Below are 26779 nucleotides of genomic sequence, written 5' to 3' on the forward strand. Positions count from 1 at the left end.
ATAGACATTGGAGTCCTGTACATATATGTGTTCCTGTTTCTCATTTCATATATTCCCAATCTATCTCAACATGAGTGAATGAGGCTGCCCAGAGATATCCCTCTTCCGACCGCTCGATCAATTTGGATCCATTTTTATAGTTCACTTCTTTCGTCAATATAACCCATAGCCCGAAACAGCCGCTTAGTTTTACCCTCTTGCTTATCACACAGCACAACCCCCCGGTCCCTCAAAAACTTCGTAATGACATCATATGCCTCATCGCCTTTATCAATCGGCACCTTCGCCTCAATCTCCATAAGATGCAGCGATCCAGCCACAACATCATCGAACTTGGTTTTATACCCCTCAATCCTCACCTTCCACTTCGCATTCTGATACGGCCCGTAGCCAATCATCCCATCCCAATCAATATCCTCATACCGCCCAGCAAACAGAACCTGCTCGTCGCACCAGATCGTCGACTCATCCACTAACGGACAGCGCTTTTCACAAGTATAGCTGCGCTCATCACCGTAGCGCACCCAGGCGCATTCGACAAAGTCCGGTACGTCGAGTGTTTCTTTCTCATCATGGAAGCCTGCCTTTACGGTGGAGAGGTGCTGGCCTTTGTTTGTTTTTGTGCGGAACATGAGGCTTGAGGAGATGTAGGTTGGGGTTTGGGTGTCGTAGTAGGTGATTGGATTTTGTTTGTAAGGGGGGCTCGTGCCGAGTCCGAGTTTTGGGAGCGCTGACTGTGGGCTGGGATCGCAGAGGGCCCATTGGAGGCTTATTTTTTCTTTTGCTGTGGCGAGGGTGATTATGAGGAAGAGAGCTGTGTATACTGTCGGGAGTTTCATTGTGTGTGTGTGTGTGTGTGTGAGAAGTCCAGAATAGTGGTTCAAGGACTGGCTGAGGAGTTATATGTTCTCTTAAGGTTAACTTGACCGACACTTCCAGGTGGAGCTGTGTTCAGCTCCAGCGTCCCTTTCAGCTGAGCCATGTTTCTCGAGGAAAACCTGTTTTACGTCTATGGTTGTATGCACGAGACTCTACTCTATGGAGGAATTCATGCTGCCCTGAGATGCAAGGACAACGTATCGAGTTATCCAAGGCCGTACCTACACTACAGAGTAGCTATGAGGCGCTCCTTATTTATGAAACTGTGGAGTTCTCCAGAGGCCGCGTGATTGGCTGTTGCATATCACTCGTCAAACGATTGGCGACAAGTGGCTACAATGCAAATAATGAACCAAATCCTACAACCATATGCATAAAATGGTGGAGTATCTCAGGAATCGAAATAGACCGGTAGCGAGAATGCCAATTGACCTTCCTCGTTCGGCGTTGCTTTCGCACTTATTCACATGTCGCGATGATCTAAATAAACACTTCTGTTGGTCAACCTGGTAGATATCGGCTGGTGTCTTTCCAGCGCCTAGAAATTGTGTGGAAAAGCCTGGGAAACGTTGAAACAAGCTAATTCTTATTCATCTACTGTCTCAATCCAGTCGAAGAGCTCCATTTCGCTCCTCCACTTTGTTCACTGCGTCCGTGACGCGAGACCCGTCTCCCTCATAGAGAAGAGAGTCGTAGACTGTGGCTCCCGTGATACAGCCAATAACTGGAGCGATGATAGGGACGATGAAATAGTAGTTGTCTGAGGTGAACACCTCTCTACCATAGATGATTGCGGAGAATAGTCTCGGGCCAAAGTCTCTCGCAGGGTTAATGGCCTAGAGACAACCATAATCAGTTTGGGTCATAATGGGTATGGTCTGGTCTGGTCAAGCAACGTACATAGCCAGTCTGCCAGCCCAACGAGGTACCAATGGCCAGAAGGAGCAGAAACATGGAGAGTTGAGATGAGTGGAAGCGAAGGGCATTAGCCGGGTCTCCGATGCTGAGAGCTCCGAACATGAGCACCGCAGAGCCAAGCCATTCGGAAAATGCGGCCTGCCAGTTAGTAAAGAAGAAGTCGGCAGGATAGGTCGCGAAGATGCCTGCTGAATGGTGTCCTTGCGGACTCAGAATCGAACCACCGGGAATGGTGTACTCAGGGTCCCAGTCCTTGATGGCTGACCAGTAGTTGATATATACGATGGCGGCACCAACAAAGCCACCAAAAAACTGGGCAAACAGCTTGCCTGGTAGCTTCTGCCACTGTCCCGGAGACGGACGAACGAGGGCCAGGCAGATTGTGACGGCGGGGTTGATGGTAGGACTGGGATCGGAGAGATAGCCAGAAAGAGTGACTGCTGCTGCCCAGGCAATGTTGATTGATAGCCAGGTGCCATAACGATAATCAGAGAGAAGGCATTGAGCGACCACTCCGTCTCCAATGACAATTAGGAGGGCAGTCCCAAGGAACTCGGCGATATAGGGCTTCAAGTCCCTCCGTGAAAAGGCAGTCAAATTATGGAACATATTGATTAACCGGGTTGTCTGTGTCTTTCACTATGTCAGCCAAGGGTTGCAGTACTTGTAGTGAAGTCGAAAAGTCAGTGGACAGAGATAAATAGTGAGGGGAAGAACCCTGCAGTCCAGGACATCCACTAGATCAACCAATCAGTAGCTGATATCGCAAGTCATGCAAAATATTAGCCACATCAGGAATAGCTTGATAACCCCACCAGACACGTGATATTGAAAGGATAACTCAAAGAAAGACAACTTCGAATGTCAAAGTGGGTATTTCCCTTGCTGCCGGCCCCGATATTAGAGTCAGTGCATGGGCATAATTATTTGTATAGAAATTGGACATACCGGGCTGGGTAAGTAAACCCGGCCTCTGATTGGACAGTCCGCAAATTACTGCCTCAGGCCAGCACTCCACATCTCGCTCTCTTGACTTCATCCGCTCCAGTTCGACCGGCTTCTTCCCCAATTCTACCGATCGATGTCTGTCTCTCTCTTCCATTGACCCTGTCCCTCTCTCTCTTTTCTTTTCCTTACCCCTCCCACCTCGTTATCCCCGCGCGTACCCACCATGTTCCGTCCAGCCTCCAGAGCTCTCCTCCGCTCCCCGTCGACGCCGTTCGTCGCAGTCCGTGGCCCGGCTAGCAGGCGATTGGTAAGCACCGCTTCCTCCTCGGGGACGCCCAAGTCCAGGAGCTGGAAGAATACCGTCGTGAGGATTGGATTGGCCGCTGGCGCGGTTTACTATTATAACACGAGTGATATTTTCGCCGGCCAGCCGTCGTGTACGTCAAAACTTTTTTGCCCGCCGTCCCCGACACAACCTACGATAATTTGCTAATTATGTCCGACGACAGTCTCCCTGCGAAACCAACCCTACGGCTACGAACCCGTCGACGAAAAGTCCCTCCCCACACTCAACTCCATCGAGCCGAAGATCCGCAAGGAACGCGAACAAGAACGACAGAGGGAACAAGCCGCGCGCGCCGCCGCCGCCCCCGCAGATGGAACAACCCCCGGTGGGAAATCGCCCGAGCAGCTAGAGGAGGAAGCTGGCCAAGAGGCTGCGTTCAACCCGGAGACTGGTGAGATTAACTGGGACTGCCCGTGTCTGGGCGGAATGGCTCACGGTCCTTGCGGGGAGGAGTTCAAGGCGGCGTTTAGCTGCTTTGTGTACTCGAATGATGAGCCCAAGGGGATTGATTGTATTGAGAAGTTCAAGTTCGTGCTTTCACTTGTGAACCTTGCGATTATTAGGTTGGTTGATTGCTGACTTTGCACTTAACAGGGGCATGCAGGATTGCTTCCGTGCGCACCCCGACGTTTACGGCGCCGAGCTAGAGGACGACGATGCTCCCGCTGAGACCCCCGCCGCTCCTTCGAAGGAGGAGGTTTCCGCTGCCGTTAAGGCTGACGCCGCCTCGCATCCCGATGAAAAACATGCCCGCGCAAAGGAGATCAAGACCCAGGTTGCCAGCGCCGCAGCGAAGGAGGGCGAGCAGGCTGAGAGCGAGGAGCTGATCCCCAAGGCATGGCACGACACGGAAAGCAAGAACACCGAGTCCAAGGCTCAGAAGTCCGAGAAATGAATAGATGATTGCCACAAGGTCAAAGGAGAGAATCCGTATCCCACCTTCTTGCCGGTGATATCGCAGGCTGAATACGAGAAAAGGGAGTCGTGCCCTGTATGTGGTCTCTCCAAATTATGATGAATTGGAACGAGGAAGAGAAGGGAGGGAAGGAAGAAAAGCAGAACGCATCTTTCTCTTTGGAAAGTGACGAAGAAGTGAGAGTCTGTTGCTCTCCTTTTTGGCTTCATTTCTTCTACATGTGTATCACTGTCTATGTCTATTTACCATATTTCATTTTGTTTGTTGCTGTTTTTTCCTAGCAATGTAACTACTGTATTATGTATTATCTACTCTGGCATTGAGAATAGAATTGGAATCATCTCTCTCTACTGATAAACCATGCGTTAACCATTCAACCTGCTCTTCATCGTAAATTATAAATAAGCACGGGACAGTAATCAATGAGTAGTATTTAGCATTATAAGATAGCTCGTAACTCCAAAAAAAAAAAAAAAAAAAACATTGCGCCTTTTCCTATACGAGAAATACAAACGGAAATGAACAACAAATAAAATGAAACCATCTCCAGCCGAGCCATTCATACTCCCATCTCATCTATCCAGGTCCAGTCCAGAAAGATCACTGTCTGACCGCGTGTCTGTGTCTGCTCTCCTCGGGACATGGTATAGTACATGATGATATAACGAGAAAAGAAAACAAAGAAAAGAACTCACATTCCCTGTCGGTGTGGCGGTGTGGCGACGAAAACCGTTTCATACATGTCATTTTCTGATATTATCTGTGATAACAGGATGGATTGCTTATAGATCGAATGCCTTGAAATCGGCACCCGCCTCAGCACTCCATGGCTGAACACCTGTTCTGAAATCGCCGCCAACAGGCTGGAAGTTGTACCGGTTACCCATACCAGCTGCTGCGGCATCAGCAATCATCGCGTTGGAGTCGTCACTGGGTCCCTTGAGGGTGATGGACTGCAGCGAGTCCTGGACCTCCTTGACACGCTTCTTCATAGCCATTCGGTCCAGGAAGAGCTGCTGACGAGCTTGTTCGAGTTCCCGGCGTTCAGCCTCGATGATCTCTTCCATCTCGTTGAATTGCTGGAGTTTGATCTCGAATTTCTGGAGGGTGACGTTGACAGCGGCGGAGACGAGACGGGTCATCTCGCGTTCTTCATGCGAGGCCAATGCTCCGGCGCGCGCTGCAGAGGCTGCAAGGGCAACGTTGGGGAGGGATGCCTTAGATGCTGTATCGGTCTCTGCGCGGGAGGTATCCACCTCCATGAAGTCCTCAGTCTTTGGAGCTTCGCCCTCCTTCTCCTTGCCCTTCTCCTGGGCCTTCTCTTCATCCGAGCCCTTCCCGAGCTGCTTCTTGAGTTCCTTCCGGATCTCTTCCACGGAGCGTCCTGCGGCAGCGGCGGCCACTGACGGCTCTGCCATTTGAGCGAGGAATGCGACCACGGACAAGACCGGGTTCTCAGCGTGGCTGATAGGGTCCCGGCCATGAAGGTTGCGCAGGTCCGGCATGTCTTCAACGTACTTGTCTTCGATCTCGAGCTGCAAGAACTTCATAACGCATTCTTCCTTTGTCCTTGTGCCCACGTGGTTGGCAATTTGCTCCCAATTGTCGTCAAAGTTCTCCAATCCTTCAAGGAGCAGGACAAGCTCCGAGTCGCTCCAAGGAGCTTCCTTGTCTTGGGCAATCGTATATTCGTTGTCCTCGAGCTTGACGAAATCCGAGGCGCTGTGGCTGGAGGGCATGCGGCCCTGCAAAAAGCAGTTGGGGCACAGGTCGTACTTCGAGTTCGGAGCGTTGTTTCCAGCGGCAGGTGCTGACTTAGCGTAATGGAACCGGAGACGAGTGCAATCAATTCCGCAAGAGAAGCAGTGAGCCTTCTTTCTAGGTTCCCGAGCAGCGTTCTCCAGCGCCTTGGTGGGGTCAGTGCCATTGGCGCCTTCCCCGTTGGCCTGCTTGTCTTTATCCTCTGCAGCCGGTGTGATCTCCTTGCCCTTGTCATCGTAGATATTCCGGCGAAGTTCGAGGTTGAGGTCTGCTTTGGAAGCAGGAGTGGAGGACGCGGCACGGTCAGTAGCCGGGTGAGGCTTACCCGGGGTAACCGTGTGGTTGGGACCCGGTTGGAAAGGCTGGAGGCCACGCGGAGTGTCGGCAACCACCCGGAAGTGGCCAGTGAACGGGGGACCGATGTTGGAAGGACGCGTTTGGGGGTCCACCTGTCAAAGTCAGTATTCACCCAGGTAATGTTCATGGCTAAATAAAAGACGTACCTGGTAATTAATCAACCCCCATTGCTCGAGGAAAGAATGCACCCGCATAATAGCGCAGACATCTCCGGCAAGGTTACGGCGACAAGCCGTGACAGTGAGGTATTCAATGGGATTCAGTCGATAAGTGTTGATCATGAAATCTCGGTAATCCTTGTAAATGGCGGGTGTCTTGCTGCGGTTCCGCCCATTGAAGAACTCTGCCAAAGCCTTCTTCTCAATGGGGTGGACAGTGTGCATATCGAACCATGTAGAATAACTCGGGAGAATAATGGCATGTGTCTGCGAAACGAGATGTGAACGAGCAGAAGCCTCGAGCGACGCCTTAGTCTGCGCTGGGTCAGCAGCGCCATCCACTCCCAGCGGCACAGAGCCCTCCCCAGTCTCATCACCAGTATCAGGTTCTTTCTTCGCGTCTTCCATTCCGCCCATCTCTTCGTCTTCGCGTTCAGCGTCGGCATTCTGAGGCTTGGGGGACGCAGGCGCATCTAGCGGGTTATCGGTTCCGGAAGCACTTTCGGCTTTTTTCACCGGCGATCCTTGATTCGATTGCGATCCTGTACGAATAGCACAAATGTTGGCAACCTGCATGTCTCTCCGCGAGAGATAGATGAATGGATGGAAAAGAGTTACTTACCACTGGGCGCAACAACATCACCGGGGGCATCCTGAGCGACGGCCTGGGCATCATCGGCAGCGCCTGAAAGGACTGGATTGTCTTCCATATTACGCGAGAGGGTGAATGGTATCGAAACGAGAGTCGTAGACGGGTTGTTCAAGGCACCTTGCCTAATGTTCGAGGGAACACTGTCGGATTCGTTGGTGAAGGAGCGGTTGCAAAAAGGCAGCGCTTAATCAGCTGCTGCAAAAGACAAAGCACTGTGGTTCGATCTGCAGAGAGAACAAGCGAGAAATCGAACGGCGATGTTAACCAAAGGCCGGCAACAACGAGGGTTGAGGTTGGCTGGGGAAAGCAGCGCATTCGGTCGCGACACGCCCAAAAGTTCGCGCCAAGACCGAATAGCGAGCTAGCCTTTTTGGGTTAGCGCCATATCATCAAGCTCCCAGAATGTCCGTCTTTTTACATCCAACATCGCTTATTCTCTCCCTATAAACGAGGTTTATGGTTTTGCTCTGTCTGCTATGGCTCTGGTATCGTTGATGAGAATGGCCTTACAGCCCAACTCTCGTTAAACAATTATATCCAGAACACCACTTTAACTACAAAATACGGATACAGGACTACATTATTATTGCAACATGATCAATCAACATTCATTACAGATTAACATACACGATTGCCTTTCATAGCAGGATTCCAAAATATACAACACTGTTCAATCCAAAATGCTTAGTGCTGAGCAATAGCAGCAGCTCTGTCCTGGAAAGTCTTAGTCACCGCCGGCCTAGCCTTGACCCTCTCCAACCAAGCATTCAGGTTAGGGAACTCCTTAGCCACATCGACGGCACCAGCAAGTCGTGCCCCAATGGCAACATACCACGGCACGAAAGCCGCATCAACATAGCTGTACTTGCCCCCAACGAGATACTCCTTACCCTGCAACTCCTTGTTCAACACACCCGACACCCTCCGGATCTCATTCAGGTACCGGTCGATGGCACTCTGGATCTTTTCCTGGTGGAACACACTGAACCAAACGGCCTGTCCGAAATACGGGCCCTGTCCCGACATCTGGTAGTGCAGCCACTGCTTCGCCTGGAAGTACTCGGGGGAGCCAGCGGCGAAGCTAATGGTGTTTTGCTTATCGTAGGTTTCGACGAGGTATTCGACGATAGCGCCGGATTCCCAGAGAGAGATACCGGTGTTGGGATCTTCGATGGCGGGGACACGGCCGTTGGGGTTGAGTTTCTCGAAGGGGTCTTGTTTCATTTCGGGGAATTGGAGGAATTTGGTTTCGTAGGGGAGCTTGAGTTCTTCGAGGACGGCGGTCACCTTCCACGGGTTGGGACCGGTGGCGTGGCTGTAGAGAACGATGGGTTTGAAAGACATTGTGGTGTTGTTGGTTTGATTGATTGCAATTGAGGATAACGAATAATTGGCGTATTTCGTGAGGACTTGGGGAGTATGCAGTGAATTGAGGAGGGAACAATATGTCGTTTTTATATGCTATCTCGGCGAATACAGCACAGCCGATGCCCCGCACTGCGATAGAGAAGCAAGAAGAACAACTCCGAAGTCAATATAAGCTCTGCTCTGTAATCACGGCTTCGTCTTCGGCATCGAACCCGCTATCATTCCGAGAGCTGACAAATTGCGGAGTGTTGATCAAGTATGTACCACTGAGACGCGGAAATGAGCGCACGGAGAAGTAGACAAGAAGTTATGTTCGAATTAATAAATTATATACAAGTTGCTTTGAAACTGAGCCAACTCTTGCCTATCGTGTCCATATCACCAACACCAAAATATATATCCACAGCGTAATACCTCCGCAACGACACTCAGTAGGCTCCGTATATACCGCTAGACCAACAAGGTGCCACAAAACGTTCAATGAAGACCATCCTTAATCTCAGAAAACACAAGAGGGGCACCCTTTTCTCCACCAACAACTTTGATCTGCTTCGAAATACGCTCCGCTTCATCGACCTTGGACAGAGACTCAATATCCTCTGCCGAATCTGTCTGAAGTCGAAACATGAGCAACGGCAGCACGGAATCTTTCCACAGCATCGTATTAAACCTGCGAGTTATGGTTGCGGTGGCTATCAATAGCATAATCGAGAAAATAATTGCAAGCGTCGGAAGAATTATCCAAGGCCACCTCACATGGATGTATGATTCGTCCCGAAAAGCTTTCCCAGGGATTGTGAAGCCTGTGGTGTCTGAACGCATGACATCAGTCATGCTGGTAGTCATTGAATCCATTGCTTCATCAACGTTATCGACACCGCCCATGATGATGTCTATCACCCCAGATACTCCACTGGATCCAGTAGTGTAGTAAGCAAGCAACGTAGTCACAGTAGAATTCAACCAGTACCAGGTCCAAGATTCGATGGAATATTTGGCATCCGGGGATAGTTGCTCCGTTTGGTTGGGTGCGACTAATGTGATCTGCGGAACGACATCAGCTGCAGCCGTATCGACATTCGGTACCAGTAGTTGGGTCTTATAGAGCCGAAGGCGATTGCTTTCCGAGTAAACGTTATTTTTGTACTGCCTTTCACACGGATAAATGGCACATGTACTTATGGTTGGCTTCTTTTCATGCTCTGTGTAATTGTCCCGTGTGTATATGTTGATTGGATTCGAGTATTTTGAGGATATGAAGGACACGAGCGGCTTCTCTATTCCAGCAGTGGGGAGGCTTCCTCTTGATACGCTTTGCCATTTGATACGCTTGGTTCTGAGGACCGGTGTATCATGTAGCCCCTCTTCCCACGCGGTGTAGTTATAATCAGAATTTCGCCTGCTCGAAAGAAGTTGGTACCCATCTGGTAATGTATATGTGCAATTCTCTGGAGCATGCAAGAGAACATCTGACCATCCAAACTTTGAATATACCTTCATCATTTCGCCATCGAGGCCACAGCTTTGATTGGTCTGGCTGGTGATATCCTCGCATCGACTGCATAAACCCAATGTAACAAAGTCAGGATATTGGCAATGTCCTGACGTACATTTCGGATTGAGAGGGTTAGACGTCTGACCAATCCCGCTCAGTATAGCAGCCATCATTGAAGGAGACAGGTTAGTGTTCGAGTCGAAATCTGAACCTGGGGCTTTACCCCCGTATGTATGTGCGGCTTGGACAAGCGCCGTGTCGTTGGAAGCCAGTACACTCCGCGAGGGGAAAGTCAGAATTTGTTGCGCAAATGGATCGATGGCCAGGGACAGTATCATAAGCAGCGCGCCCATAGTTGCTAGCCCCGGGGTTATCTTCCAAAGGATTAAAAAAGAACCCCAGGCCCCGCGGCTGGCCTGGTCAAAAATCTGCATATGATAAAGCGGCGTCGGTGTTTGGTATTGGTTCCATTTCAACTGGCTAATACACGACGGTACCAAGACGAGCATCGTTGCTTTTGCGGCGGTGACGATTATCGATATGATTGCGTTGGGAGAGACGCTGTATCTCCAGGTGGCATACGACCTACCATGGATGTATACCAGGAAGCCGATCAACAAAGCAAGGCAAACCATACTTAGTACAGCAGCTATAATCTCCGGCACCCACGATCCGGTGTAGTTGAATAGCTCTTTCTTTTTGGGTGCATCGGATGACTTTGGCTTTTCGGGCTGCAATTGCGACTCAGAAGAGGATTTGCCGAGTGCAAAGATTTTGTATATCGCTTGCTTTGACATTGAAGAATCGCTTGAACAGGTGTATACCGGTGATAGCAGTAAACGAGTAAGAAGAAAAAGAAGCCGAGATTCGAGATTTGACTCGCAAAAGATTCGAGAATTTGAAAATAATAATCTCTAATCCCCAGTATTTATGTGTTCTTCCCATTAAACCCCTCAGGGTCTACTATCAGCCCTGCGGCGCCTATTTCTGGCAAAAGCGGAAAGGATCTGCAACTTGTATCGCGTTGGTTTTATTCTTCTTATTAGTGGCCAGCGAACAGAAATGGGCGCAATGCAATCTACATGGGCGCTTACGGTGGCTCCATTGTATTGTGTCTTGGGGTGTGTCTCAACAAAGACATAGATAATGAACTTCCATAGGCGAGCTCAGACATTGTAGGAAATTTGTATGGGGATTATCATCTTGTCTCTTGTTGAATGATTCTTTGTTAGAACAAGATGGGGTATATATCTTTTACCGCATAGGGAAGAAGGCCAAAATTGATGGCTGAGTTGTTCTTGTTTCTTTTCTATGTCTTATGTCGTTCATGGTTAGCTATGTCTTTCGCTTATGTCTGTCTGACTAATAATATACAGCCCTATCCTGTGTTACTCAAAGTCATTCCTGTGTCAGACCGGTTTGATTGTCTTATAACTGATTCAAACGACCAAGACAGTCACGCAGGTACTATATGAGATCTTTGTTGGCCATCGAATTACAGATGTTATGCTTGATGATGCTACGAAACTCTTCAGTGAACACTACAGGATCTGGGTGAGCATTCACCCAACCCAGGTGCATTTCCTGTCTCATTCTCTCTATTATCACCACTCAAGCTCTCTATAGGAATGAATTTCAGCACATGCCAACTACGACTACAAATCCTCCCTGACCCCTCAACAACCTACTATGTCAAAGTAACTGTTGATGGCATATTCGCTGGAAATGCTTTCGCCTGTTGCTGGGGTTATGACAACAAGACTACCTATTGGTTACTCAACTAGTCGTACACAGATGCTATCGCCAGCGTGCTCTAGCCAATGGCCTCCTGGCATGTCTCAAGTCCAACGTGACCAGCGATATATATAGAATTATGAGCTCTCACCCAGCTTCTATTATGGCAACTGCATCAACTTTTTGATTTACTGTTGATGGGATTGATATTGATTTTATTAGAGTGAATGCTGAAGGTGTTATCCGGGCATCGCCAATACCATACGTTCGAGATGCAAAACTCTGCGGTCTCTTGTTCGGAGGATTTGACGCATCGACGGAACTGGTTTGTGGGCGGATACCAACTTCTTTGTTGATCACAAAGAACCTGAAGAGATTCTGAACGCGTTTTCTGGGTTAAAAAAAATGGTCGCTTGTGAAATTGCCGGAAGGTCATGAGTATTTGCTTATTTCAAAGGGCAGGACCATCATTTCATCTTTTTAGCTCGATTTCTCATTCCCAATAGTCCCTGGTTTGTGTCATTTTCACCATCAGCTGTTTACAGGGGTATAGAAACGGAAAATTTATATTAACTGGACGCTCTGTGTCCCTAATCTGGTCAATTAAGCGCTTCCATCAAGTTTATTATGTCAGGTAAAGACCGACTAGTATATATGGCCCAGTCGCTGCGAAGTAAGACATCAAGATTATTCCACCTTGGATATGTACAATGCCTGTGTCATAGCCTGGAGGACTCTTCATTATTTCAACGCCAAACTTGTCGCTATCGCTTCATGATGCACAACCTCCTCCGAGACATCCCCGTTTTTATTACCATTCCTTTCCCTGCTCGTGTCTTTTCCCTCCCCTTTCGATTCGAATTCGGAACCGATGCATGTACTCGCAGAGCCAATACTATTATTGCGCATTTGGCTCTGGTCTTCCGAGGTCTTTTTGCGGTGAAGGTAGGTTAAGAGATTGCGGAAAGGGTTGCGTGATGTAGACATGCTTGTAGATGTAGACGTTTCAGGCATTTTGAAAGAGCCAATGAGGGCTATCGAAAATAGAGGATTTGGATAAGAGGTATGGATAAGTTGTGTAAATTAGCCGGTAGATTTGTTCTTGATTCTAATGAGTCGATGTCGATTTCGCGGTTCTGGCAGAGTCGCACAGCAGTAACGGCATAGTAGTAGCAGGATATCTAATGGACCTTCAGCTGAAAGATATGTAGATCGCAATTGCGTATTCAATACAAGACTAATCATATTATTTATAATTCGAAAATTCACCGAGTATTGGCCCTATGATTCACACGAGACAATTATGACTCTTGCCGATTATAAAGGGCGCGCGCCTTCTGATTGTCGGGGACTCCTTTGGGCAATGACCAATTATCCACGCTAACTCTAAATGGCCATAAACCACCAATTAGTTGTCATTAATTATATTCTAGACCGTAACGATAACTCTCACCGAAATTGGTTATCGGTATTGGGAGGGCCTGTGAGTCTGCGTCATTTATATTCCTTTTTCCTTTTTCTTTTTTTGAACCAAGCTTCCATGAAGAATTATCGTTTCTTACTTTCAATTAAAGGAAATGCGACGTTCATTCTAAGCCAACTTCAGTGCCTTATTTGGCTGAGATGATTATGGAGCTAGCTTTGATTCCTTTGGATGCAATTCGCTTCTTACAGCCCTGGAATATATACTCAAGAGTGTAAGTATTGAACTAAGCGGGTCGCATGTACTGAAGGGGGACAATCTGGGAACGTCTGGAGGCAGCTTATGTTTGCTTTTGAGGAGGGCTCTCTATCCGTATTGAAGAACACTGCAACCAGAGTGTTTAATCCATGATCCATTCAGAACTTCCAGCCAGTGCCAAATCGTAATTTAGTCCTGGGATAGCGGCAAATTCACCCAGCTCGTTGGGAAAAGATGAGAAGAACCCATCAAAAGAGAAACCAGAGTGGGGAGAGTGCTGCTCCGGTGTGGGGTTCATATCTGTCGAAGCGAAGATGTCGCTACCATCCACGGGACCAGCGCGCCAAAGCTTTGCCCATTCTTTGAATTGATCATAGCCTGCTGCATCTTCTGTCTGACGTCTCTCTGCATTAGTGTGACTATGCAGTCGTTGCCTTGCCAGCTCAAGCACTTCGATGACAGCGACATCAGATCGGGCAGATTCCAGCCCTGCGCAGATCTGGCGGATAAGACACATGCCTTGAGTCAGGGCACTGGATATCTTGCGTGTTGGTTCAATGATACTGTGGGCAATAAGAGCCAATAAAGCAACGCGACACCCGTTGAATTCAGTATACGAGGCACGCGCGAGGCCAACAGAGTCTTGTAACAGCTGACACAGCTCGATCACTCGAAATGCAGCACTCAGTGAGTCCTTGCGTAGAGTATTCACAATATCTGGAACTTCATGAATTGTGGAATCGCCCGAGTTAGGTTGAGGTGATCTTGACGACGCTTGGGGTATGATGAAAGGCCGACCCATATAGATCATAGTTGTCGTGTAATATATTTCAATGTGCACATTGCAACGAAAAAATGGTCCGTCGTGGCAAAGGTCTCGGCAATGAATCTCAGTAGGAAGACTGTCCCAGTATGAGCTTAATTGATCGCGGGTGGCGGCAAGTTGCCGAAGGTAATTCTTTTTTCTGGTCCTCTGACAACGCCGCAGAGCTCTAATGACTTTTGACGCCTTTGCTAAATGGTTCGTCAGGCCAATTACAGCGATGAAGTTCGGTAAATTGGTTAATCGGTTCATCGGTCGTAGAGCTGGCAGATCCATGGGCATGGGTGCATCGATTTCGGCAGGAGACACAGATACAGGGCGTCCATGGAGAACACTTATGCGACTGCCCGAGAGGTTAGAGCGTTCTACACATGATACCTGTGACATTGGCATTGGCCCACTTGACGTCTCCTTACCTTTCCAGGGAATATGCGGACCACCAAAGGCGATTTCGTATTTCCATAATCTCTGGGGCCACGTTGCCTTCTGACAGCTTGCGGTGCATGCCATTTTGGATTGCCATCTTAATTGCCAGGCCATAGTATATGTACGCCAAGCCTGACGTGTCAATCGGCAAGGTGTAAACCCCCAGAAGCAAGAAGGCCTGGACGGTCTCCACGCTTGCGGCCGTGATTAGATCTGGAATGAGTCGACATGAAAATCGGTAGAGCTCCAACCCGATTTGGTCGTCAGGGCTATCTTCAACAGCAGCGGCCCTGGCAGGTGTGGGTTTGGTCTGCATATGGGCAAACTGTGTGCCAATTGCGAAAGTCATGAGAAGAGTGCATATCCAACCAGCGTCATTGATTGACAGTGGATGCTCAATGGTATAGTAAAATTCCAACTTCTCGCGAAAAGTTGCTTCATGAAAGTAGAAATAATTTGTTTCACCGAATGTCAAAAATGCGTTTGTCAAAAATTCCGCGATATGCTTCGGGGGGAAATATGCCTTTGCGAGGGCGACGCAAGAGCCAGATGATTGCAGAGCAGTGGCCCGAAAGAAGCCTTCGACGTGGTCATGATCCTGGGTTGTTTTCATCAGCAACGCACATCATAACTTCCACTGAAGTCCTTTTCCTTTTTGTAAATGCATAGCTGACGGCGTACCTTATCTTGTCCTGTGCTGTTCCCAAGACTTCGTAGTCTCCGTTCTAGCATCCTGGAAAAGTTCCAATGGGATAGCTCCCCCGAGTAATCTTGAAAATTGTGTTAAAAAGGATAGAAATAACAAAAAAAAAAAAAGAAGGTAGCATACTTACGCATTGTGCTCGTTGAAAGAGGGTCGATGGAATAGTCATTGGTCAGGGTAGCATCGTGTGATTCGAGTGAATCAGTATCCGACCAATTCCGGCCATTATCTAGGGTGTCTGCTATTTGCTGGAGGTCACTGGTCTCAAAAGAGACATCTCCCAAAAAGTGGGTAATAATTCGTTTCATCTGCAGTTCCTTGGCCTTCCAGCCTACAGGCACTCCATCACTGTCACAAAACTTGTTATTCGCCAATACCATATAGAGAAAATCTTGGATATAGGGCTTACTCTGGTACATCATTCCTGACTGGTACTGGTCGACGTCCGGTACTCTCATAACGACATGTTCTTTGATGTTGTTGGCAACGAGGACAAGGATTACCTCCTCCGCCTGTATGCCAAATTAGTCAGCTGGCGCGCTGCTAAGCACGAGTACAGGTTCAAGATGTGTCAGGCATGTAAAAGTACATTTTTCTTTATGCTGGCGACAAGGCAGGCACCTGAGCCGCAGACGGTTAGTTAGTCCTCTCGGAATTTTCATGTTTCAATCAGCTAAACGCGCTTACGCTTGCGCCGCCCTCTTTCGCTGTGACTCCGGTACACGAGGGCGCCTTTGCCTGCCCTTGTGTATCTTAGTGATTGGTTCAGCCATTGAAATGCACGAGAGCAGCAATCTGTATGTTCAAGCACGTCGTCAATCCTACGCAAGGCGGGGCGCTACATTCTACTAGGACCTCACCGCTTTCTATATTTGTAAGCGCTCAGGCTGGTTAGGGCTAGTCCACCACACATGATTAGGTCAATTACATATTTTTCTCTATTTTTCAATTGTTTCAACCGTCTTGATTCTTCAGTTCCATATATGAATAAAGAATAGTACAAAGTATCGGGGTGCGCAGTTTCCGGGCTAATGCGGGTATGCGTACCCGGGGCGGGAGTACTAAGCCCGATTACTCACTAGCGTTATAAAATAATACTAAAAGGGTCCACGCCAGCCCTGGTTTTGATCTCTTGTAAAACAACTACCATTTCTTATTGGATATCCATCGATATCCCTTTCTCGTCGCCATGGGGGAAGTGTTTCCCGAGACAGGTTTTACGCCATTACGACCGCTGGGTAAGGTCGCCTGCTTCCTTTAAACCTGACCTTTGCTGAAAACCATTAGGACACGCAGAAAAGTATTCAACGACACGGAGTCACTTGGGAATCTATCTCAACGTAGGTTTGACAGTCCGTTATAAGCGACCAAGTGGAGTAACCGTGAAACCGGCTCTCTTTCACGCTTTGTCGATGCTCATATCTAAACACCCTATACTTTCTGCCATTCCATTTGCCGTTGATACACCGAATCCTTACTTTATTCGACTTCCCAAGATTGTACTGAGCGAGGTTGTGACGTTTGTGAAAGATGATTCGAGCTCGGATTGGATAGAGATCCTCGATGAGGTCATTGAGGAGCAACATAATCGTCCTTTTGATATCCAGTTGAACAAGAATCTTCCATTCTGGAGATTTTGCGTTCTGGAGAGCAATCAAGATCCCACACATTTCATTCTCGTGTTTGTGTTCCACCATGCGCTTATGGACACCAAAAGCGCTCTTTCATTTCACGAGGAACTCGAAGAATGCATCGCTGAATATGCCGGACTGGAACCAAGTGACACAATCTATAGTCCATCCCATGCGCTTTTCCCTCCACTGGAGGAGTTACACACGCTCCCTGTTTCGCAGGAATTTTTGCAATCTCAAGAGAAGCACCACGAGCCATCTCCCGATAGCTGGACGGGTAGCCCCCAGGTTACCCCCGTGAAGACTCGCTTTTCCTCGTTATGGCTATCAGAGACTGAGACCAGGAGACTCGCTGCAGCAAGCAAGAAGAAGCATACCTCCATTACGGCAGCGCTTCAAACTTTGATCACGGCGGGCCTTTTTTCTGTTCTTCCGTCAAAGTATCGTACAATGCAGGCCGATTGTGCTGTGTCACTACGACGATTCCTTCCGGAGCCCGTCACTGCTACTACTTTGGGTTGCTACGTCGGGTCGTTATCCATGACATACCACAGGATGCCGTCTTTCGACTGGGCCGAAGCCCGCCGCACTAAGGTGAACATCGAGCAGGCTGTGGCAAAGAAAGGAGGCGATATGCCGGTTGGATACTTGAAATTCATTCCAAACCAGCATATCTGGATGCGACAAAAGTTGGGCCGGAAAAGAATGAGCGGTTTTGAACTATCCAACGTTGGGGCAAGTTCCGTTTCACGAGGGAAAAAGGATTTCGAGATTGAGAGTATTTTGTTCAGCCAGAGCTCCAGTGCTTGCAGTGCCGCGATCAAGGTCAGTGCTGTCACAGGGCCAGATGGAAGATTGGCATTGGGCTTCACCTGGCAGGAGGGGATTGTAGAGGCTGACATGGTCGAGAAACTGAAAGGGGCTCTCAAAAGCGAGGTGGAAAGATTAGCGATTTCTGAGTAGGAGTAAAGTCTGCTACCGGTGTCATTCATTTTCTGGAATCGAGGGCTTGTGTAAATAGATCACTTTTGATTCAGCTTTAGCATATCCTTATCAACACTTATTACACAATGCGAGTTATTTCTATCTGATAAAGGTCAGAGTGGGCTGGACTTGTGAAGTAGATAGAATAGGATGGCCGATAATGGCTCACTTTGGAACCTCCTCGGGTGTCGACAAGAGTACTGTTATTGCGGCGTGGAAACCCCGCATTCCCCTGGCTGCCATGTCTCTCGGGTCGCTGCACCCGGACGGCGAGGCCCAACGACTCTTCAAGAGCTTAAAAGGGGAGCGTGTCTCTTATTGTGAGCATTATTTCGTCCATAAATTTTGCCATTATTTTGACAATAAGCATTCTCGTCATAACATCGTTGTTACAATGGCGCAACTCTCCGACTACCGTGTGCTTTCCTTTGACGTCTACGGCACTCTAGTCGACTGGGAAGGAGGCATTCTCGCTGCATTCCAGCCCACTTTGAACAAAAACAATGCTCAATTCTCGCGCGAACACCTCCTCACCGTCTATCACGAGCTGGAGCGCGAGCAGCAGGCCAAAACACCCGACATGCCCTACCACGAGTTGTTGGCCTCGGTGCACCCGCAGTTCACCGACCGTCTGGGTCTGGCGGCCCCATCTCAGGAGGAAAGCAAGCAATTTGGGGAGTCAGTTGGCAGTTGGCCTGCCTTCCCGGACACTGTCGATGCTCTCAAGCGCCTCTCGAAGCACTACAAGCTAGTCGTGCTATCAAATGTCGACCGTGAATCGTTCGCAAAGACCAACGCAGGCAGCCTAGAAGGATTCCCGTTCGATCTAATTATCACTGCCCAGGACGTGGGCTCGTATAAGCCTGCCCTCCGCAACTTCGAATACATGCTCCAAGCGGTGAAATCGACGTTCGACATTGAAGCCTCGCAGGTCCTCCAAACTGCCCAGAGTCAGTTCCACGACCATCATCCTGCCAGTAAGATAGGCATCAAGTCTGCCTGGATTGAGCGACCTGGTGCTACAATGGGCAACTTGCCGGAGAATATCTATGATTGGCGGTTTGACACGTTGGGCGATATGGCCGATGCATTGAAAGCCGAACGCTAGATATTAAATTATAGATTGTCTACCTCTAGCAAAACTACCGATTTTTCTGTCCATTATTTCCACGATCCGTAGCCCCTATCTGGGAATAAATTGTAAATTGACTGATGCCCTTAACTCGCGCAAAAGATTAGCCCTCATTCTCCCAGGCAGTGTTTGCTGAATTTCCTACAACCTACCCAATCTTCCATCAGCAATATCATACGAAAGCTTCCCAAGGAAAGTAATAATGGTAATTTCAGTTAGGTCACCCCTTAACACTGAAAGATTCAATTACGTTGTTTTTGCGCGTGGCCAATCCGAGTCGCCGGGTGCATGCACCCGAGTCGCAGGCTATTGCGGAATTGATCGAGAAGCAAAGAGCAGATTTGGGTACTACCAATCTCTGGATTGAATCTCGATCCTCTACTTTCTACCGACAGTCTGATTGGATGAAAGCGAGCTACTTTGCCGATACCCTCTCTCTATACCCCGGTCCGAGTCCGCCGGGATTCTCAAAGGATCCGGCGGATAGGAACTAGAACTCATTTCTGGTGTTAGGTAAATGATGTAAATAATAACACATACAAGGAACCTTTATGTACCCTCATATCGCACATATTCCTAAGCGCAGATTCCCAGATACTACATGCGTTTCGTCGGTTTTGGCTTTCCACGGCTCTCCCTTTGTCAAACAAGAACAAGATCATTCGCCATGACTCACACCGTGCCACAAGTAAGTCTACTTTAGGCTCATATGTTTCTACATACATTGTGGATTTAGGTTAACCTGGCTGTTTTAGTTGAAAGATAAGTCTTTATTCATCGGAAAATGCCAGGTCAACGGTAAATGGGTTGGGGCCCAGTCAGGCAGAACATTCGAGGTCACTGGTAGGAAAGCCATCCGCAAGAACCGTCCCAGCTTCTCACAAGAAATAAACAGATCCGGCCACAAATAAAGTTATCGGAACATGCCCGGAATTCAGCGCGGCAGACACCGAGAGAGCCATCAAGGCTGCCTCAGATGCCTTCCCGGTCTTTCGCAAGACACTGGTACGCGAGAGGTCCCGACTGTTGAGGCGTTGGAATGACCTCATCCTGCAAAACTTGGACGATTTAGCGACTTTGATCACCTGGGAGAACGGGAAGCCATTTCCCGAGGCTCAAGGCGAAGTCAAGTACGCTGCAGCCTTCATCGAATGGTTCAGTGAGGAAGCCCCCCGGCTGTATGCTGATGTGATCCCTGTATCTGTACCCGGAAATCGAGTCTTGACTATTAAAGAACCCGTGGGTGTCTGTGGCTTAATTACCCCATGGAACTTCCCTGCTGCCATGGTCACCCGGAAGATTGGCCCAGCAGTGGCAGCTGGCTGTACAGTCGTCGCTAAGAGCCCTGGGGAGACCCCATTTACTGCCAATGCTCTTGCAGAATTGGCTTCTCGAGCTGGTATTCCCAAAGGCGTGGTGAATATCGTGACTGCGCTAGATAATACCGCTGAGGTCGGCCGTATGATCACCACCCATCCAGATATCAAGAAGGTCTCATTTACGGGCTCAACCCGTGTGGGTAAGCTCCTCATGGGACAGGCCTCTAGTAGCGTGAAGCGGGTCTCTTGGGAGCTCGGCGGCAACGCACCGTTTATTGTCTTTGACGATGTGGAGGACATTGACAATGCAGTCACCGGGGCCCTTGCCTCTAAGTTCCGGGGTACCGGACAGACCTGTGTCTGCGCCAACCGATTCTACATCCACCGTTCTCTCTATGACGAATTTTCCAAGCGACTTGTCGAGCGCATCGAAGGCTTCAATGTCGGGCCTGGATTCGCCGAAGGGGTCACACATGGGCCTCTCATTCATCCGGAAGCTGCACAAAAAGTTGCTGAGCAGGTTGCGGACGCTAAGTCCAAAGGTGCTCGTGTCCTTCTGGGGGGACATCACATTGATGAACTAGGCCCCACCTTCTTTCAGCCCACGGTTCTGGGGGACATGACCCATGACATGCGCATTGCCTCTGAAGAAACCTTTGGACCCGTGTCTGCCCTATTCCCCTTCGAAACAGAGGAAGAGGTGATACAACTGGCCAACCGCTGCGACGTTGGTCTGGCCGCGTATATCTTCAGTGACAACGTCAGGAGAATCTTCCGCGTGGCGGAAGCTCTGGAGGTCGGTATGGTTGGTGCCAATACCGGATCTGTGAGCGATGTGGCTGCTCCGTAAGTATTTCCCCACTCACTTCCTGCTTACTATGATGTATTTCTGAATCAACGACTAACCCTGATTGTTTATTTGACAGGTTTGGCGGTGTGAAAGAAAGTGGATTTGGCCGCGAAGGAAGCAAGTATGGAATTGAAGAGTTTGTAAATATTAAGAGTATCACTCTGGGTGGGATCTTTTAGATGAAACAAAACTGGCGCTTCTGTGCAATGAGCTTAGCCGGCACTTGTTACTGATCCTGGCGATGGGAAAAATGGTAGATACTCAGCTGCTGTATGTTCTCGCCGTTTTGCTTTCTGGTGCGAGATTTTACACAGTCAAAACTGTCAAGCTATCTTCTTTGACACCGGGATTGAGCTAATTTAGCTCATGATTATAATGCTTTCCCATGTATCAGGCCTATATAGTATAACCTCTACACAGCCGAAAATGCCTTCTCTGGTATCTCTGATTTTTCTACTTTTGCATATTCCCTTCTAGTGACGTACCGGAATAATGTATGTCTACTGAGAATCCAAGGGAGAGAGAGAGAAAAGAATTAGTAACAGAAACTTGACATGTTGTGGATGCTAGGGAAAGGCAAAGATAGCATGGTAGCTAATTCTAATAATATTTTAACCCCCAATGGTAGAGGAAGAATTGGAGCCAAGGGAGAAAGTAGATATGATAATAATTGATGATTGGAACGTAGTGGAAGAGAGATTGTCAGGATATTGGTCTAAATGCATCCTTGATACCGTAAAGGTAGTGTACTAGAAGGGACCTCGCCGCTCAATTTCCTCGCAAATTGCATTCACCATATCTTGAGTCTTTGCATTCCCCCCAAGATCTGCCGTCAAGATGCCGGCTCGACAGACAGTTTGCACGCATTCCATTGGGTGCTCGGCTACTGTCGACTCACCCAGCCATGTCAGCATCTCAGCGGCCGACCAGATAGCTCCAAGGGGATTGGCAACACCTCGCCCCGTGATATCAAACGCGCTACCATGGACCGGCTCGAACATTGAGGGGTTCTTTCGAGTAGGATCTAAGTTGCTAGATGCAGCAATGCCAATAGATCCCGCAAGTGATGCGGCTAGATCAGACAGGATGTCCATGTGGAGGTTCGTGCCCACGATGGTGTCAAGGGTATTGGGCTTGTTGACTATACGGACGGTCATGGCATCCACCAATGTCTTATCCCAACTCACATCGGGAAAGTCCCGGGCGATTTCCGCTGCCACATTATCCCAGAGGACGAGTCCATTGCGTAGAGAATTGATTTTACTAACGATTGTCAAGTGTTTTCGGGGCCGGGACTGTGCCATCTCGAACGCAAATCGCAGAATACGCTCCACGCCCGCACGGGTAAAGATGGCAACTTCAGTCGCTACTTCCCACGGCTGGTCAATGTGGGAGCGTCCGCCATGCCCTGAATACTCGCCTTCTGAGTTCTCACGCACGAGCGCCCAGCCGATTCCTTCGGGGGGTAAATTCGCGAGAGGGCTTTTGGAACCGGGGAAGCTTCGCACCGGACGGACATTGGCGAAGAGCTGTAAAGGGCCTCGAATAGCAAGAAGAAGGCCCCAAAGAGAGATATTATGATCTGGAACATCTGTAAATTTATCAATCAGTTGTTCATGTTGAAGACATAACCATTCACTTGCCTGGTGCGCCCACGGATCCAAACAGGCTGGCATCAAACTTTCTGTATGTCTCCAAATAGTCCTCAGGTACGTAAGATCCCGTTTCTTTCCAATAATCAGATCCCCATGGAAGTTCGGTGAACTCAATCGAGAATGTCCGCAACGTCGAGGCCAGCTTCATGACTACCTCAATGGCGGCCGCGATGACCTCGGGGCCAATCCCATCTCCAGGAATAGAGGCAATGGAATAAGATGACATGATTTCTAGGTAGATAGACTTGAACGGAACTTGGAATCTTCAAACTGCCCAAAGAAAGAAATCTGGATGGAACGATAGTTATATTTCAGAGCCGAGAATGACCCCTGTTACGTGTAATACATGGTAAAATGGAGTCATCGGATACATGTACTTGACCTTGTGAGTATGCGGGTGGTCCACTATCTCATTGTTTATCTCACTGACTAGTGGTAAGCTATGCCTAAGTATCTTCGTTGTCTGGTTGTGGATAGTTCGCCTAGCCGGGTGAGCGTACCCGAGTTGGCCTGACATCGAAAAGACACATAACCATTACTCGAAGACGCCTTACCTTCAATGCTTTTTGTATCACTAGTATGCACTGTTTGAGACGGAAGAATACAAAGGAGAGTGTACTCGATACCTCGACTTAGGCCAGCTACCATGTGCTGATTTCTAATTCCCCTTCATCGTTCAATATGCTTCAGATTTTTCACTATATCAAGCCAATTCCTTGGCCTTTTTCATGCGTCCCTGTACAATAGAGCAAAGTGCGTATAACGTAGATAGGATTGGAGTGGCTACGCCCGCTGCTTGCGCCTCTCGTATGACTTCTCCGAGGATATTCTCATGCTCGATGAAATTTCCCTGCAGCAACTGTTATTTCAGCTGTTCTTTGCACGGGGTGCGGAATTTGGTCCTGCTTTACAAACCTTCTCCAAGTCTTTTTGCATGCTGGGTGATATCTTTTCCTCAACAGGATTGCTACGAATAGTCTCATCTATGATGTTCTTGGGAAGCGGGTATCCTTTAGCTTCCGATACTTGTACAACTTCATTCATAGACGGAACAATGAGGCTATCAAAGGCGACCTCTGTTAAATGCAGGTCCCCTGCGTTGACTCCGGTCAATGCACAGATCGGATTGAGGGTTGCGTTGTAGACCAGCTTGCTCCAGCGATCGCGTGCCACATCGGGCTCGTGAAGGCAAGTAGTATTCCCACCTGCACTGTAAATAGCCACGAATTTCTCCGCGGCCCTTCTCTGGTCATCAAAAGGAAGCCGCGGGTTGCGAAAGGCGCCAACATGCAGATTATCTTTCTGTTTCTGTTCGATCACACCTGGTGAGACTTCGTGGGCATCAATCCGGCTCACCCCGGATAAAATGATATTCTCTTGGAAGTGTGATAGGAATTCCCTCTCAATATTCAAGCCGTTCTGAATGAGGACGATCACTGTATGGCCAACGGTGACCGCAGGAGCTATGACCTCACATAGCGAGGGACCGACATCGGGCACGTTCTTGGTACAACACACGAGATAATCGAACCGTCTAGTGTCTCTTTCACAAACGCGAGGGATAGAATTCAATACTGAGTGGTTGTGTAGACTCATCAGCGATGCGGAGCCACTTTGCTTGTATATAGGAAGGGCCGCTTACTTTCCGTTGGACGCCAGCTTTGAACATGACCGTGCTCGTAGGAGGTAATTTCGAATCCCTTCTCCGTCACTGCAATATAATTTGAACGCAACACACATGATACTTGGGCGAGAGCCCCACGCTCAAGATTGAGGGCGGCAATGGTGCCAATTCCACCACTTCCAACCAAAAGAATCCGAGCCTTCAAAGCCATTATAGGTACAAGGGATCAGGGGTACTCTTGGGAAGTTTGCTTGTCTGGTCATTGAAATACACAACTTCGCCATTGGGTCATAACGTTTCCCACCGAAAAACGATACCAAAGTGGCTCACGGGTGCGTTCACCCGACCACCTATACGGACCCGTCCCTCTTACCCGGTCAGATACCGCACTGCCTTGAGCTCTGGTAGAACATTTGGGTCAATATCTCTTTATCCACCGATCTGCTCTTCGGTTGCCAACCTGGTCCGGGTCGGTTAACTCCCTCGGAGCGTATATAAGCGCACCCAACCCAGAATGTTTCTACCCTCACCTAGAGAACATCAATCAAGGGGCTCTGCTACATTTACCGCTGTCCAGTACCACCATGGCTCCTGTCTCTGAACCGGCCGCGCCCTCAATCCGCACAGCAGTCCCGGGGCCTGCGACGCACAGCATCAAAGAGGAACTAGATACCGTCCTCGATGCCCGCACTGTGCAGATGGTTATCGATTATGACAAAAGCTCTGGAAACTAGTAAGTGATAGATCTACTTGAGTATCCCACTGCGACTGTTGACGGGTCCTCCCAGCATCACCGACGTTGATGGCAACACCTACCTTGATGTGTATGCGCAAATCGCCTCTATTCCTGTTGGATACAACAATCCCACTTTACTTGAGGCTGCCAGATCCCCGGAAATAGTGTCTGCTCTGGTCAACCGCCCGGCTGTTGGAAATTTTCCTTCCCACCAATGGCTCGCTCTATTGCGCGAGGGTCTGATGCGGGCGGCCCCTCTGGGATGCACACAGGTGTTCCCAGCGCAGTCCGGGTCTGAGGCCAACGACCTCGCCTTCAAGGCAGCCTTCATGGCCTACCGCCGGCAGCAACGAGCTAGTAATCCTTGGACCGAATATGAGCAGGTGACAGCGATGAAAAACCAAGCTCCGGGCTCTCCCGATTTGGCCATTCTCAGCTTCCGCAATTCCTTCCATGGCCGCAGCTTTGGCAGTCTTTCCACCACCCGCTCCAAGCCCGTCCACAAGCTTGATATCCCCGCTTTCAAGTGGCCCCAGGCCACATTTCCGCAACTCAGATATCCCTCGGAAGACCACGTCCAAGAAAATGCGCAGGAAGAGCAACGTTGCCTGCAAGAGGTTGAAAACATTATTCACTCCTGGCACTGCCCCGTGGCAGGCATTATTGTTGAGCCTATTCAAAGCGAGGGAGGCGATAACCATGCCTCGCCAGCCTTCTTTCAGCGACTTCAGGCCATTGCTAAAACGCATAGAATCAGCCTGATTGTCGATGAGGTTCAGACCGGCTTTGGGGCGACAGGCAAATTTTGGGCGCATGAATACTGGGAGCTGTCCTCTCCCCCAGATATTGTGACCTTCTCCAAGAAGGCCCAGACAGCTGGTTATTTCTTCAGTGATGAAAAGCTCCGTCCAGACAAGGCCTATCGGCAATTCAACACGTGAGAGACCCAGATACTAAAAAACACCATGATCTCTTGTGCTGGACATGTAGCACTGACAACAATTAACCAGATGGATGGGGGATGCTGCACGGATCATCATCTGCAATGCCGTTATTGACGAGATTCTCGACAAAAAGCTGGTCGAAAAAACGGTAAGACTCACGCTGTTCTTCTACCGAATTCACATGTCTAACAACACCTCTCAAGGCTCAAGTTGGCGCGAGTCTCTACGACAGTCTAGTTATCTTGGGATCCAAATATCCAGACCGGATGCAAAATCTCCGCGGCAAGAACAGGGGCACATATATTGCCTTTGATACTCCTGACTCTGGCGTATTGTTGAAAAAGATGCGCGAGTTGGGTATCAACATCGGTAGCTGTGGCGCCCAGACCATTCGGCTGCGTCCCATGCTAATTTTCGAGGAATCTCATATCCCTCCTCTTTTGGCAGCTTTTGAGACTTCCTTTTCGCAGTTGGCATAGAATTAGAAATCGAAAGTAAAGAAGAAGAAAAAAAAAGTGTTTGTGATGTACACCAGAGAGTCCTTTCCTACGCACACTCCGAATATAACATAGAAACCTGTAATGAAAACCTAATTTGGAATTATCAGTTTATCAGTGCTGCTCTATTGTGGCAGATACAAGATGGGAGTAGGAATGGCCACCTTGCTGCACACTATGTCTCATATACAGATATGTCATCCCTCTACTGTCAATAGATCAAAGGGCATGTCTTATAATTG

General features: G+C 48.8%; 13 protein-coding genes across 13 annotated transcripts; 5 read left to right on the top strand and 8 right to left on the bottom strand.

The window, feature by feature from the left end:
• Positions 1-134: 134 nt before the first annotated feature.
• Positions 135-839, bottom strand: ACHE_60937A (uncharacterized protein; the record flags this gene model as incomplete). Its single annotated transcript, XM_043282166.1, has 1 exon — positions 135-839. The coding sequence occupies one exon, from the start codon at positions 837-839 to the stop codon at positions 135-137; it is 705 nt and encodes a 234-aa protein (XP_043139573.1).
• A 642-nt stretch (positions 840-1481) lies between these two features.
• ACHE_60938A (uncharacterized protein) lies at positions 1482-2406 on the bottom strand (the record flags this gene model as incomplete). Its single annotated transcript, XM_043282167.1, has 2 exons — positions 1482-1715; positions 1780-2406. 2 exons carry the CDS (start codon positions 2404-2406, stop codon positions 1482-1484), a joined length of 861 nt encoding a protein of 286 aa, XP_043139574.1.
• A 562-nt stretch (positions 2407-2968) lies between these two features.
• Positions 2969-3986, top strand: MIA40 (coiled-coil-helix-coiled-coil-helix domain-containing protein; the record flags this gene model as incomplete). The annotated part of the gene is made up of 3 exons (XM_043282168.1): positions 2969-3182; positions 3255-3618; positions 3686-3986. The coding sequence occupies 3 exons, from the start codon at positions 2969-2971 to the stop codon at positions 3984-3986; spliced, it is 879 nt and encodes a 292-aa protein (XP_043139575.1).
• An 803-nt stretch (positions 3987-4789) lies between these two features.
• rscE (putative RSC complex subunit (RSC8)) lies at positions 4790-6993 on the bottom strand (the record flags this gene model as incomplete). Its single annotated transcript, XM_043282169.1, has 3 exons — positions 4790-6217; positions 6272-6825; positions 6906-6993. The coding sequence occupies 3 exons, from the start codon at positions 6991-6993 to the stop codon at positions 4790-4792; spliced, it is 2070 nt and encodes a 689-aa protein (XP_043139576.1).
• Positions 6994-7619: 626 nt separating this feature from the next.
• URE2_2 (glutathione S-transferase family protein) lies at positions 7620-8279 on the bottom strand (the record flags this gene model as incomplete). Its single annotated transcript, XM_043282170.1, has 1 exon — positions 7620-8279. The coding sequence occupies one exon, from the start codon at positions 8277-8279 to the stop codon at positions 7620-7622; it is 660 nt and encodes a 219-aa protein (XP_043139577.1).
• A 501-nt stretch (positions 8280-8780) lies between these two features.
• On the bottom strand, positions 8781-9188 carry ACHE_60942A (uncharacterized protein; the record flags this gene model as incomplete). The annotated part of the gene is made up of 1 exon (XM_043282171.1): positions 8781-9188. The coding sequence occupies one exon, from the start codon at positions 9186-9188 to the stop codon at positions 8781-8783; it is 408 nt and encodes a 135-aa protein (XP_043139578.1).
• A 4167-nt stretch (positions 9189-13355) lies between these two features.
• On the bottom strand, positions 13356-14024 carry ACHE_60943A (uncharacterized protein; the record flags this gene model as incomplete). Its single annotated transcript, XM_043282172.1, has 1 exon — positions 13356-14024. One exon carries the CDS (start codon positions 14022-14024, stop codon positions 13356-13358), a length of 669 nt encoding a protein of 222 aa, XP_043139579.1.
• A 424-nt stretch (positions 14025-14448) lies between these two features.
• Positions 14449-15938, bottom strand: ACHE_60944A (Zn(II)2Cys6 transcription factor; the record flags this gene model as incomplete). The annotated part of the gene is made up of 6 exons (XM_043282173.1): positions 14449-15060; positions 15144-15232; positions 15296-15513; positions 15575-15677; positions 15755-15786; positions 15853-15938. The coding sequence occupies 6 exons, from the start codon at positions 15936-15938 to the stop codon at positions 14449-14451; spliced, it is 1140 nt and encodes a 379-aa protein (XP_043139580.1).
• A 416-nt stretch (positions 15939-16354) lies between these two features.
• On the top strand, positions 16355-17759 carry ACHE_60945S (uncharacterized protein; the record flags this gene model as incomplete). The annotated part of the gene is made up of 2 exons (XM_043282175.1): positions 16355-16403; positions 16453-17759. 2 exons carry the CDS (start codon positions 16355-16357, stop codon positions 17757-17759), a joined length of 1356 nt encoding a protein of 451 aa, XP_043139581.1.
• Positions 17760-17940: 181 nt separating this feature from the next.
• On the top strand, positions 17941-18888 carry ACHE_60946S (putative haloalkanoic acid dehalogenase; the record flags this gene model as incomplete). Its single annotated transcript, XM_043282176.1, has 1 exon — positions 17941-18888. One exon carries the CDS (start codon positions 17941-17943, stop codon positions 18886-18888), a length of 948 nt encoding a protein of 315 aa, XP_043139582.1.
• A 691-nt stretch (positions 18889-19579) lies between these two features.
• Positions 19580-21260, top strand: UGA2_1 (NAD-dependent succinate-semialdehyde dehydrogenase; the record flags this gene model as incomplete). The annotated part of the gene is made up of 4 exons (XM_043282177.1): positions 19580-19600; positions 19668-19755; positions 19808-21077; positions 21158-21260. The coding sequence occupies 4 exons, from the start codon at positions 19580-19582 to the stop codon at positions 21258-21260; spliced, it is 1482 nt and encodes a 493-aa protein (XP_043139583.1).
• A 570-nt stretch (positions 21261-21830) lies between these two features.
• On the bottom strand, positions 21831-22757 carry ACHE_60948A (uncharacterized protein; the record flags this gene model as incomplete). The annotated part of the gene is made up of 1 exon (XM_043282178.1): positions 21831-22757. One exon carries the CDS (start codon positions 22755-22757, stop codon positions 21831-21833), a length of 927 nt encoding a protein of 308 aa, XP_043139584.1.
• Positions 22758-24944: 2187 nt separating this feature from the next.
• Positions 24945-26519, top strand: UGA1_3 (4-aminobutyrate transaminase; the record flags this gene model as incomplete). Its single annotated transcript, XM_043282179.1, has 4 exons — positions 24945-25093; positions 25149-26033; positions 26107-26188; positions 26244-26519. 4 exons carry the CDS (start codon positions 24945-24947, stop codon positions 26517-26519), a joined length of 1392 nt encoding a protein of 463 aa, XP_043139585.1.
• Positions 26520-26779: the final 260 nt, after the last annotated feature.

This window comes from Aspergillus chevalieri, chromosome 6 (assembly GCF_016861735.1).
Source record: "Aspergillus chevalieri M1 DNA, chromosome 6, nearly complete sequence".
Classification (NCBI taxonomy): Eukaryota; Fungi; Ascomycota; class Eurotiomycetes; order Eurotiales; family Aspergillaceae; genus Aspergillus; species Aspergillus chevalieri.